A 13,149-nucleotide genomic window follows, 5' to 3' on the forward strand; every position below is an offset into this window, starting at 1 on the left:
AGGCACTAACAACTCTTCCTGATCCTCCCCACAGTCAGTAGCTGCGCTAGTTTATCCTTGAGGCACGTGGTCCTCATTGTAAGTCAGCCCGGCAAGTGAACAAGAAACCTGAGGCCAACAAGTCACAACCCATCTAAGGAACCTCCCAGACAAGGGAGTTGAGTCCACTGCAAACACCTAGGTAAGTGGCATTTATGTGCCACTGATGACGAATAAAAACAAGAGGATTGTTCTCGTTGTTAGGCCAGGGTTAGAGGCAGTCGCCCTGTGGCATCCACATCGAGTTGAAGAGAGTTGTTTTATAAATTTTGGAAGAACTCCCTAGAAAAAGAGGTCAAATAACCTCAGGATTTCTAAGATTGACAGGGATAGGGGTGAGCTAATAAATAAAAATATTTGTTTTCAAGTTAATGTAATTTGTTGATCAGGTTCTTGGCCACAAACTACCTGCTGTAACTCTTGTAAGGATCTGATAAATGGCCTCCAACTGGCCATGAACAAGAATAGTCTTTATAGGAAGCATTTAAGATCCTGCTTGCAGGCATATGTTGTTGTTTTGACTCAACCTCATAAAAGTTAAGAAGAAAAAGAAAAAGGAGAAGGAGGAGAAGAAGAGGGGAAGGAGGAGAAGAAGAAAAAGGAGAAAGAAGAGGAAGAAAGAGAGAGAATAAGAAGACTAAAATACAATGACCTGCCCTGACCAGTTGGCTCAGTAGTACAGCATCAGCCTGTCATGTGGAAGTCCCGGGCTTGATTCCCAGTCAGGGCACACAGGAGAAGCAACCATCTGCTTTTCCACTGCTCTCCCTCCATCTCTCTCTCTCTTCCCTTCCTGCATCCATGGCTTGAATGGTTCGAGCAATATTAGCTCCAGGTGCTGAGGATGGCTCCATGGCTTTGTTTTAGGCACTAAAGTACTTTGGTTGCCGAGCAATGAAGCAGCAGCACAGGTGGACAGAGCATTGCCCCCTAGTAGGCTTGCCAGATGGGTCCCAGTCAGGGCACATGTGGAAGTCTGTCTCTGTCTTTCTGATTCTCAATTAATTAAAAAAAAAAAGCCCTGGCCATCTGACTCAGTGGTAGAGCATTGGCCCGGCATGTGGAAGTCCCAGGTTTAATTCCCGGTCAGGGCACACAGTAGAAGCACCCATCGGCTTCTCCACTCTTTCCCCCACTCTTTTCTTTCTATCTCTCTATTCCCTTCCAACAGCCAAGGCTCCATTGAAGCAAAGTTGGCCCGAGCACTGAGGATGCCTCCATGGTCTCCGCCTCAGGTGCTAGAATGGCTCCAGTTGTAGTGCAACACCCCCGATGGGCAGAGCATCACACCCTTGTGGGCATGCTGGGTGGATCCCAGTCGGGAACATGTGGGAGTCTGTCTTTCTGCCTCCCTGCTTCTCACATCATAAAAGTACAAAAAAAAAAATTACAACGACAGGGCCAGGCTGGTCTTTACTGTCTGAGTTTCAGAGCTGTTTGTCATACTCATCTCTCTGTCATTACAGCTGAAGGCCTGCGAGTTACACATTCAGACTCCCTTCCAGCTGCTCTGTGTTAGCTTCTCCAGTGGAAGGCCCTGATGGAAATGAAAGGTGGGAAGAGACAGCTGTGATGATTCTCAGCCTTGTCCTCACCTCTTGCAGTGGTTGCAGGAGCAGTGTGTATGACACTCACCACAGCCCAGGAAGGCTTGTCCACAGGGGTGGCTGCCATGAATGGGCTCCTGGGTTCTTGCTCAACCAGTTCATTCCCAACAGCGCAGCCTAAGCTTCACCTGCAGTTGTGCACGCTCAGCAACACCAACCGTCGTTTTTCTCTTCCTCTTCTGGGAACAGTCTGCCGGCCTCTTCAATCAATGGACAGCCTTTGGATTCTCTTTCTTGCTTCTCCAGCCCTGCAAACACCTTTATCACCAATTCCTGGATGAAATTCTACCTGCTCAGCAGTCCTACGCAGTTTTCTCTTTCCTTACTGGACACAAACTGATAAACACTGGAAAACACTATGTATAGCTAACTTGATTGCATGCACGAAAACACATAACTTGCAGCATCACAAAGGGAATAGAGAGGCCCCATCACGGTCAGGACTATGGGACACACTGAAGGTCAGTTAGAGAAAAAGTTTAATATCAACACACGGTCCAGTGTTTTACATTCTGTGAACAAATACGCTGGATCTTCAAACGCACGTGATTGACACTATGACCCAGACTTCAGAAACATTACCAAAGAGCAGCTCATTTGACAATTGACATTAAATAATATTTTCAGATGTGGTGTAATTCTGCTGTCACCAGCTGACCTGTAACTTATTTTACCTAAAAGAAGTCAGTTGTACAACCTTTTACTTCTGTCTTCTGTGGTGAAACACCATGTCTTAAAGCCCTGGTCGGCAAACCGCAGCTCGGGAGCCAAATAGGTCTCTTTGGCCCTTGAGAGTGGCTCTTCCACAAAATACCACGTGTGGGCGTTCTCTCAATAAGGAATGTACCTACCTAAATAGTTTAAGTTTAAAAAATTTGGCTCTCAAAAGAAGTTTCAGTCATTGTACTGTTGATATTTGGCTCTGTTGACTAGTGAGTTTGCTGACCCATGTTAAGGTAACAGAGAGAATCGGGGTGATGTAGCTGCCTGGTGCTGCTGGAGTACTTCTACTCACACTCCATGCCACTGGATTCTCCAACAATTATTCAAGTCCTCCCCTAACTCCGATTCCCCCTTTGCCCAGAAATCTGTCCTCTCTGAAGGGCTTTGTTCCAGCTCGCACTTGTACGTCACTTCCTCTGGATTCATTTCTCAGTAGGTTTATCTCATCTGCCTACTCTCTGTGGGAAAACACTTCTCATCACTTTCTTTTCCCCCCACACTGCTGAGTTCAGCGCTCTGTTCTTTTGTTGTATGAACATTGTTGTGTGGAGTTTTTTTGGTGGCAGTGGGGACTTCAAAGGAGTATGGGCAGAGATTACACTCATGGTCAGTCTGTTCTGCCAATTCCGTCTTCGGCAGTGTGCTGATTGTCACTGCGGTCAGGGGCTTTGGCTGGTCATGACCTTGTGGTGGCAAACGGAAGTTTCTTATGGGTTTCTTTTTAAGCTAATACATCTCCTTTTGAAATTTGTTTCTTTACTGAGAAACCTGAATTTCCTATATTGGATATAATGACAGAGATAAAGATCTCTGTAGCAGCGAAATGGTTTCAATACCATTTAAAGGAGAAAACCAGGTTGGACTCGGTCTGTGGATAGCACACCACGACTGGTTTCCTGACGCCTTCCCAAGACAGACAGGGAAGAGGCAGGCAGACTGTTCAGGAACATCTGGGTTTGGAATGTGGATCCAATTTTCCAACTGGGGGTCTATGGACTAGGTCCACTTTAGAGAGTCATTGAGTTTTTCTAAGTGTCAGTAAATGGAAACTCTTCTTTCTTTACAAGAGAATAACAGGAATTAACTGATCGCATGTCTGTGCGACACTGAGCAACGTGTCCTATCAGATTCTCCCCCGAACAGGAACGCTAAATCCAGGGGCCGGCATTCCTCTGCAAATAAGGCACTTTGGGGTCATCCTCACTCCTCCCAGCTCCGTGCTCCACATTTTCCTCCCTCGTTCTTCCCCAGCACCAATGCTCCCTCTATCAGCCACTCTGTTACCTGTGCCCTCCTTGGGCACGCTGTACCGTGGGATCGAAGTCGTTTCTGTTTCGCTTCATCTGCCTATGTTGCCCTAAATCTCCTCTGCTGCTCCGTGGGAGTAAATTTGGAAGAGACAGCCATTAAACACACTCGGCGTGACATGGAAGAGTCCTCTTTTGTCAAGAAAAGCAGAGCTGGTCAATTCTTCTGAACTAGGACCAATGCCAGTGAACCTGGTGCAAAACACAGCTTCAGGTGCCCCCTAGCGACAAAGGGTAGACTGCACTCATTCAGGGCGACCCCAGATTCTACCTGAAATGGTGCCACCTGGGGGTGCAGACCTTACAGCGTGTTCAGTCTGAGAAAATCTCCCTGGATGTTTCCTCCTGTGTGCAGTCCCACGGTGGACCTGATTGTGCCACACCTTCCCCATGATCAGTTTCAAAGGTCGTATGAATAATTATAGAAAGCCCAAGGAAATAACTTAGCGTATAATAAATATTTGAAGAAATAATTCATGAGAAAATTCCAAAGTTATGAAAAACATCAAGCGCCAATTAAGGAAGCCGTGCAAACGTCCCCTATGGCCAATGACGGCACAGCTTGTATGAGACCGACACTGCCTCCAAGAACAGGTGGAAAATCTAAGCTGAAGTATGAAAACCAGGTGTCAGCCAGTGTTGCTGAGCAACCAAAGCAGTGTGGATATGAGGGGGCGGAGTTCTAGGAGAAGGGCGGCTACAGCGAAGTGAGTGCAGGGCTGGGAGCCACCATACCCTTCCGTAAGGTGACCAACCTTTTTACAATGAAAGGGAGGACAAACATAAATTGAAGAAAACAATATGATAAATAAAGGAAACATTTTATTAATTGCAACGATAATACACTATTATATGAAAATGCATAATAAAAACATTTGTAATACTTTATATTGTAATTATGCTTACAATATAATACATATAATATTTTATATGTCATTATGCTATTGATTTTTAATAATAATTGTAAGAAAAAATAATATTATCTACATGAGTACTTTTCCAATGAATGAATATTTTTTGTCAATGTATCATCCTGTAACAATATATTGGAAATTTCTGAACAAGAAATACCCTTCATATTGAATTTTACGGCAAGTGCTGCAGCTAGAGTATCAACCTTCAATCTTGATTTCTCACTTGTCCAAAAATCATTGGCAACTGAAAACACTCTTTCAACTACTGCATTAGTTCCAGGGCAGCACAATGTCAATTGAACAAGAATAACTAAATTCACACATGAAATATGTTCATTTTTGAAATTGCTGAATATTTCCACCCATCTTTTATCAATTTTGATGTGTTCTTTTTCCCATTGTATTAATTTTTCAGAATTTAAATATACATTCAGTCTCCTAATTTCTTCAAAGAGGCAATTGTCATCTATTTTGATGTTTGCATTTCTTTAGATAAAAACTCAAGACAAGATTCAATATCTGTCCAATATACTTGTGATGAAGTAAAAAAACACCATTTGAAAACTGTTATTTCCTGTGAAGTTTGTTTCAGACCATTCTTCGATATATTGAAAACATGTCTGGTAAAAATTCTGCACTTCTTTGATAATCAAAATTTATATTGGAGGATAGAGTCATTCACAATAAGATAACTTCCATAGATGAAATGTGTTCACCTTCAAGCTTTTGAATCATTTTGTGAAAAACAAATGCTTGATTATGTACAAAATACATTTATATCTCAGATATTTTATTATTGAAAAATGATTCCAAGATTTTGGGAAATCTGTCTAAACTTGAAAAATATGAATGAAGAGGCCCAAATAATTATAGAACACATTTTATAGCAGGTGTTAGAGCAAGCCATCAAACTTGAATATCCTAAAAGTTTTTTGTATTCAATATTTACTTCTTATCAAAATTGTTTAAAGTAGCCTACAATATGCTTTGTGAGGTTTTAAATTACAAATCCATATTTTTATATATCTATAGCTTGCAGGTTTTCTTCTTCTTCTTAAGTAAATCTAAGATATTTTATATCTCCCAAGAAATTTGTGCTCATTTCATTTAAATTTTCAAATTTATTACCATAAGTTGTTCCTAATATGTGTAGAACCTGTAGTTCCTGAACTTCGTGACCATTAATTTATTACTGTCTGTGAGTGGGAAGTGGAAACCATGGCTGTGACTCCACCACGGGTGATGTCATTGATGAAAACCATATCAATAGTTAAACAATGAGCTATTCCTGCTGTTTATAACGGAGACTGTGTAGTTATTTCCAGCAGGCATTCCCTACCCTAATGTTCCATTCACAACGTCCCCGGGTAACGATTTGGCAATATTGCCACAGCACAGAGATAAGTGTCCCTCATTAAATTCTTCAGACCCGGGGTTTCTGACCACATGGATAAACCTTGAGGAAGTATGATAAAAGAAATAAGGCAGTCATAAAAAGACAATTGTTGTATTTGTAGAGTAAAACATCTCTAAGAACAGAAGGTAGAAATGTAGCTTGTGGTGGAGGGTGGTAAGAAAACAGGAGATGCTAAGTGTATAGACTTGCACATTAGGTGATGAGAAGGTCCAGATTGGTTGCTCTGCAGAGTGAATGTTCCTAACTCTACTAAAAGGTACATTTAAAGTGCAGAGAAGTGTAACATTTATGTTATGTGCATTTACTATGATTAACTTTTCTTTTAATTAACAGCCTCTCAATTAAAAATGAGGAAAACAAAATAAAAACAACCATGATACAAAAAATATTTCAGTTCCTTCAATAAACCATCTGCAACCCTAATATTCTTCCTTGGTGATTGACTAACACGGGGGTTTTAGAGACACAACGACACAAGCGTGGTTCTCGCACGCACACACACACACACACACACACACATGCAGCTGGGGATGTCACCCTACCCCTTGGCACTGGCTCTCTGGGCCCAGCACTGCCACCCTCCATCACCAGCATCCAAGCCCGCACCCTGGTGGGCCTGGACTGCTGGCACTCACTGGTGTTCTCGGCACAATCCACATCGTTCATACCAACTCTTATTAGGAACACAGACTAACGTCCTCTGACTGACACCTCCAACTGTGTCATCAGATGAGAAGTGCACCCGGGACACACAGGAGCATGTAAACGAGCCCTGCCTCCCCCGAGGCAGCTCAGGGCTGTGCTGAGGCTGGATGAGGCCAAAGTGAGCAAAGTGCAGAGTCAGAGGAGGTGGGGGCATCCCGGCCGCCCATTCACTCTTCACCTGTGACTCTGCCTCCTGCTCCCGTCCCTCCTCGGAGCTGCCATTGCTCAGAATCCTTAGGCCTTCCCTCCCTTGCGAGCCCCTGGCCGATCTGACTGGGTAATGGGGATTCAGTGACTGCAGCCCTATCTCCCCTTGGGACTCCCCAACAGGACCTTCTCCTTCTTTGTGGACTCGCCCACTGCAGCCTGAAGAAGACAGGCTCCTCCCAGGTGGCCCAGGGCTCATCTGAGCAAATGCAAACTTCTGTAAATGCCTCAGAGAACCAGAACTAAGCATGGCCCATAAATTCTTAATAAGTGTGTTTGTGTGTGTGTGCACATGTATGCACATATGTATATAACAAATAAGATGTAAAGGGTAGGTCCAGATAAAGGGTCCTTTTGCCAGGACCTAATGGTGTCACAGGCTGGAGGTGTTTAGAAGAAATGGGAGGAATTTCCTCATATGACTTATTGAGTCTTTGGTACTTGTGGCCACTTCTTCATAAGAACATATTAAATAACATATCTTATAATGACATTAAAATAATGATGCATATACCCTCAGAGGTTCATTGGTGCATATTGATTATTACTATATTTGCTTTTGGTTAACATTTTAAAAGACATTGTAACACTTTTTTGGGACCAAAAGGTATTGTCTGCCTTGTTCCCTGTTTGGGATATGGCTGGTAGAAGTCAGCCCTGGCGGGAGCTGAGTTGTCCTGAGAAGGGATCAGGGCTCAGGCTGGGTGACAGGGACCCGTGCTGGTGTGAGGAGCAGAGGGCACTCATCACCCACCCCTGGTGTCAAGATAGTGAGGACAGGCCACAGTGAGGAGAACTGAGTCCGAGTTAAAATCACTCACTTTGCTTCTTTCCCAGGGAATTCCAACCTCACTGCTGGTTGGTCACTGTGGGAATGAAAGGGTGGACCACACTGCCCCCTGCAGGCCATGACCAGGTACAGTCACACAGTTGAAGGAGGGACCAAAGATATCCATAATAGGGTAAATAAATTGTAATGAAATATTTTTAAAATTCAAAATTGAGGTCACACATTAATTTTTCGATCAAGACAGGTTTCAGCCCTGCTTTGCCTGAGTCACCTCTGTCACTAGCTCTGTCCCCTCCCTGCACCTCTGGTCAGGGACAGAGAGCGCCCAGATAGGAATCTGAGTGGTAAGCAGGGCAGGGCGTGGACACGGGGACAGCAGTGGATCCGGGACAGGAAGCTGAGCAGATGCAGACACAAGACCTGAGAGCCCACAGTGCTCAGATGGACCCAGGAAGGTGGGATGATGAGGAGAGAGCATCGCTTTTCAACGCTCCAGGTCCATGACAGGCAGCAGATGCTGAGGGACAGAGTGCCTTTCTGATTCTCAACCCTCCATTCATGAGTTCTGTGATGAGGATTGTGTACAGGCGTGTGCGCACATGAGCAACATGTGTGTGATTGTGTCTCTAAAATCCCCGTGTTAGTCAATCACCAGGGAAGAATGTTAGATTTATAGATGCTTTATTGAAGGGAAAATGTATGTGAGGTTTCAACAATTGTCTTGCAGTCTGTAGATCAAAAGACAGAAGAGGGTGCTAAGTCGTGGACTCTACTCATCGTCAGTTGGTTTCTGATCATTCCCTGTAGTCTGAGCCAAAGGTCTGGGGCAAAGTTAATATGCTTCACACCAAACACTATTGTATATTGCATCCTGGAAAACAAACACAGTCATCGCTTACATGTCAGTCCTTCTAACAAAGGACAATCCTGAAAAACAAACATTTCTTCTATCTTATCCCCAGATTGGTCCACACCCAGTGGCAGAGAGCTGGTGGTGGACATAACATCGGAATTCTGTGCTGTGCTCAGGAGACCTCTGCTGATGCCAGAGGGTCTGGTGCTTCCAGCACTTCCGCAGCGGGGATCCCTTTGCTGATTTTCTCTGCATGTTTCCTCTTCTTTAAGAATATACCCAATAAATACACTGTGTTGTCAGTTTTCAGTACCTCAGCCCAAATACGAGGCAGCGTGCAGTTTGAGTTCCTGCATGGCCTGCATGTTAAGAACTAGGGGAAATGGACAGATGCCCACACCCTATCCTTTTTTAGGCTACTAAACTTTCCAGATGTTCACTCTTACAGATTTGTCTGATTTAGTGTTTTCTTTTTAAATAGTTTCCCTCATCTTTGATTGGAGAGGTTGTTAATATTTTTTAAGTTTTAATCATGATAACTACACGTAACACCCGTTTCTGCACTTTAAATATACAGACTAATTGGTAAGAATATTCACCAGCAGAGCAACCAATCTCCTAGACCAGTGATCAGCTAATGTGCAACTCTCCAGGCCTAATATCTCCCATTTCCTCACTGCCTTCCCGTGCACACCGCTGTACTAAGGGAAAGGTAAGCCTTTATCCAAGCACCCTTTTCCCTCTCACATTTCCAGTAATCACTCACTAGAGATTCCACAAAGTGCACATGCTCCCCAACACCAGCTTGGATGGCTTTCTGGGTGACAAAGTACTAAAACTCGCTAACAATTAAATTCACTGAAATAAAATAAACTGTGAACAACTGTAGCTTTGAAGAAATTAGTATCTACCTTTGACATTGTCTATTTCTGACTAGTGGTTAAAAGCAGTTAAGAAGAAAACAACTTACCACCATCACTTGGGCATTTGTCAAAGTGTCTTTACTCTGCTTGAGAAAGCACTGCTTCGCTTGTCTTACGGCATCTTCTGCTTCTGCATCCGGTATAAACTGTTTGAAATTTTCTATGTATTGATCATCGCTCACTTTAGGGTCAATTGTCTGATTGATCAGCTGGCTCACAAGTGGGCAGCCAGAACCTGGGATGAAAGCGTGCAAAAGCTGCTCAGTCACAGAGGCATGAACTCCTTGTTGGGCAGCCGTGATGCTTGTCCTTCTCCCACATCCCAGCTGCACGTCCATTCAGAAAGATGGCGGGGAATGGTCTGAGTCCTCGGACAGTAACTCAGGATCTGGGTATTCTTTAAGCCCTCACACACTGCTTCCTTGTTTCACACACACACTCACACACACACACACACACACACAGCTACAAACTAGAGAAGTGAGACGCCCTGTCCTGGGGTGAGGGGAGCAGAGATCTCCCACAGCGGCCCTGACAACAAACCCCTGAGCTCTGCCCAGTGCGGACTCACCTGCATAGCAGTAAAAGGGGAGGGCAGTGAGCACGAGGACTGGGAGCAGCTTCATGGTCCTGGTAGCGGCTCTGGCTGGTCACTATGGTGTGGCAGAAAAGAAGGATCTCACTTTGGAGATGAGTGCCCAGAACTCCTCCTTTTATTCTCCAGGAGGCCACCTTGACTCCTCCCATGGATGAAGGAACAAGTCACCAGACACACCTGGCACTGACCCAGGAAAGGACCGTGGAAATCCACCAGAACCCATCTAATCTGTGCTTTGTGTGTAGAAACTAAGGAGACAGAGCTGTAGAAACCCTAAAATTTCTTCTATCTGTAGCAATGGCCATGTCAGTAGATGACATTGATGTAGAAGGTCCGTCACTAAATGGACGGAATGCCACGGCAGCAGCACAGACTGATTCCCCTGAGCAAACTGATGTGTGGTCTCCCTCCCATGAGGTAGACATATCATCTCTGTCCAGCTATAGGCAATGCGACAGAAGAACTCAAGTGACTTGATCATAGCCACACAGCTACTGGGTAGCAGAGATGGGTGGGGAGGTAGGTGTTGTGGGATCAGAGAGCTCTCAACCCTACTGATCTCCTTAGTTTAACACTTATGGACCTTCAATTTATGAGTCCAGTGGATTCCAGTAACCTTGATCTGCACAGCAGCTCTATGTGACCTCCAGGTAGATTTCTGTGCAGGCCCCACGGTGTTCGACTCAAGGCCTTTGCTCCATGTGAAGTCTTCTCCACTGTCCCTGCCTGGATGCCTTGTAGTCGAAACTATTTACTCCCAATAACACACCGAAGAGAGAACTCACTGCTGGTGTCAGATCATGGCCTTGAATCTTTGGGTTCACCTTCCCGGGACCCAGTGGCTCCAGTGTTCACCTGTGTCCTGGTGACGAGGACCGGACCTCATGGCTCTTTCCTCCCTGTTCATCTTCTAGAGATCATGACCTGTGCTCTTCTGGACTGTGAGTGAGAATTGTGATACAGTGGGTGTCTAATTAGGGGTTTTATTACTGTTTTTGGAGACAGTTTGCAATTCTACTAAGAATTCTTTGAGTCTATAACATGTTTTATTAGTAAATTTATTTAAAAGGAATTAAGTCATTTAAAATAGGGACTCTAAAAGGCAAGGCTCATCCCCAACTCTAAACCCAGACATCAAGCTGACATCATGGTGCTAACACCACGTACTTTATTTTCTTAGAGATAACTGGGGTATCACCCACCAGTAGACCCAGGGTAGGAAAACAAGAAGTGGGAGCCTTGACATCCAGGCGTGGGGCCACCTCAGCCCTCTGTTCCCTGGAAATAAATATTAGCTTAATTCAATCTAACCCGGATCCATCTAATGACTTGGGACAGGGAGTCGGATTTGGAAGCTGAGTCAATATCACTTGTCACCTCCCGGTATTTATCTTTGGCTCATTCACCAAAACTTACACAGCTTCATATTTCTACAAAATGCGTGGTTAAGTATTTAATCCGTACACACATGTTACAGTCCATATGGCTTTTTAGATTAATACACCAAATCTTCTCTATTCAGTTACTAATTTCCCTCCAGCTAATGCCCATGTTTTCTTTTTTTTTTTTTTAATTTTTTTTAAACTTTTTTTTAAGACTTTATTTATTCATTATAGAGAGTAGAGAGAGAGAGAGAGAGAGAGAAGGGGGGAGGAGCAGGAAGCATCAACTCCCATATGTGCCGTGACCAGGCAAGCCCAGGGTTTTGAACCGGCAACCTCAGTGTTTCCAGGTTGACGCTTTATCCACTACGCCACCACAGGTCGATGTTTTCTTATTAACCCTTGGACTCCAGAGCTTGAATCTGTGGCCATAGGGGTGTTACAAGGGGAATAAGAGACATCTAATACATATTTCCAGTGCTAGAAGCATGATTCTCTACTATGGCTGATTTTCTCCCTCCTTGCACCCACCATTGTGGGCATTTGTCCATCCCCAGGATATTTTGCTGTCCCCTGGGGTGGGTGGTGGCCATTGGCATCAAATGGATAAGACCATGTTCGCTCCTAAACAACCTTGGCAGCTCAGGGCACCCACTCAGAAAAGACTCCTCAAACTCCAAAGGCACTAAAGCCACGGCCAAGACACCCAATCATAGAGACATCTGTGACTGTATTTGTCCATGTAGCAAAAGATGAGGACTTCCCTGTGCATTCACACCAAGAGGACACTGAGGAGCCGCCGCACTGACTGATGGAGGCAGTAGAGAGGCCACATGTGACCTCTAGTGAATGGAGCTCATCTCGAAGGTCAGGACTTAACCAGGCTTGTCCTCCCACCTGCAGGTCCCCACCTTCTCCTCTCTATCACCCTCATTGACTTTGTCCTTCAGGATCCATTCAGTCCTCCCCTGCTCACAGTCTTCCTCAAGAAGAATGCAATCTCACAGGGGTTTTGTTCTCTGTTGAATATCTATAGGCCTTTATTTTCTAAGTTAAAATCTCATTTTTTTATAAATAAATTTTTATTAATTTTAATGGGGTAACATCAATAAATCAGGGTACATATTTTCAAAGAAAACATTTCGAGGTTATCCTGTCATTCAATTATGTTGCATACCCATCACCCAAAATCAGAATGTCCTCCGTCACCTTCTATCTAAATTTCTTTGTGCCCCTCCCCATCCCCCTGCCCCTCCCTCTCTCCCTGCTTCCCTCCCTCCTGTAACCACCACATTCTTGTCCATGTATCGTACTCTCATTTTTATATCCCACCAATGTATGAAATCATGCAGTTCTTGGTTTTTTCTGATTTACTTATTTCACTCCGTATAATGTTATGAAGATCCCACCATTTTGTTGTACATAGTCCGATGTCATCATTTCTTATGACTGAGTAGTTTACCATAGTGTATATGTGCCACATGTTCTTTATCTAGTCTTCTATTTTTTTTACAGTGATTAAACTTTAAGCCTTTAAGCAGACTATTGGCCAATATAGCAAGAATCCATAAAAGAGTAGTATCCTTGAGGGAGAGACAAGATGGAGATGAAGTAGGCAGACATATCAACTTCCACCTCCCAGAACCAAAGTGGATTAAAAACTCAATTTAAGAACTATCATCTA

The 13,149-nt window shown here is 44.1% G+C and overlaps 2 protein-coding genes across 2 annotated transcripts in view; both read right to left on the reverse strand.

Moving 5' to 3' along the window:
* Positions 1-13,149, reverse strand: part of LOC136388562 (secretoglobin family 1D member 2-like) — a 395,093-nt gene that overhangs the window by 42,267 nt on the left and 339,677 nt on the right. The window lies entirely within an intron of this gene.
* LOC136388561 (mammaglobin-A-like) lies at positions 8,400-10,160 on the reverse strand. The gene is made up of 3 exons (XM_066360384.1): positions 10,057-10,160; positions 9,533-9,720; positions 8,400-8,580 (listed from the first exon to the last, which is right to left on the reverse strand). Exons 1-3 carry the CDS (start codon positions 10,109-10,111, stop codon positions 8,542-8,544), a joined length of 282 nt encoding a protein of 93 aa, XP_066216481.1. The 5' UTR covers positions 10,112-10,160; the 3' UTR covers positions 8,400-8,541.

The sequence above is a fragment of the Saccopteryx leptura genome, chromosome 1 (assembly GCF_036850995.1).
Source record: "Saccopteryx leptura isolate mSacLep1 chromosome 1, mSacLep1_pri_phased_curated, whole genome shotgun sequence".
Classification (NCBI taxonomy): domain Eukaryota; kingdom Metazoa; phylum Chordata; class Mammalia; order Chiroptera; family Emballonuridae; genus Saccopteryx; species Saccopteryx leptura.

Bases quoted from the DNA above. Each gene is read 5' to 3' on its own strand.
- LOC136388561 (XM_066360384.1), bottom strand. From the start codon at position 10,111: ATGAAGCTGCTCCCAGTCCTCGTGCTCACTGCCCTCCCCTTTTACTGC. The intron at 9,721-10,056 runs GTGAGTCCGCAC...CTTTCATCCCAG, and splicing joins CCCCTTTTACTGCTATGCAG to GTTCTGGCTGCCCACTTGTG. The intron at 8,581-9,532 runs GTAAGTTGTTTT...TTTGTTTTCCAG, and splicing joins CAAATGCCCAAGTGATGGTG to GATGCAATATACAATAGTGT.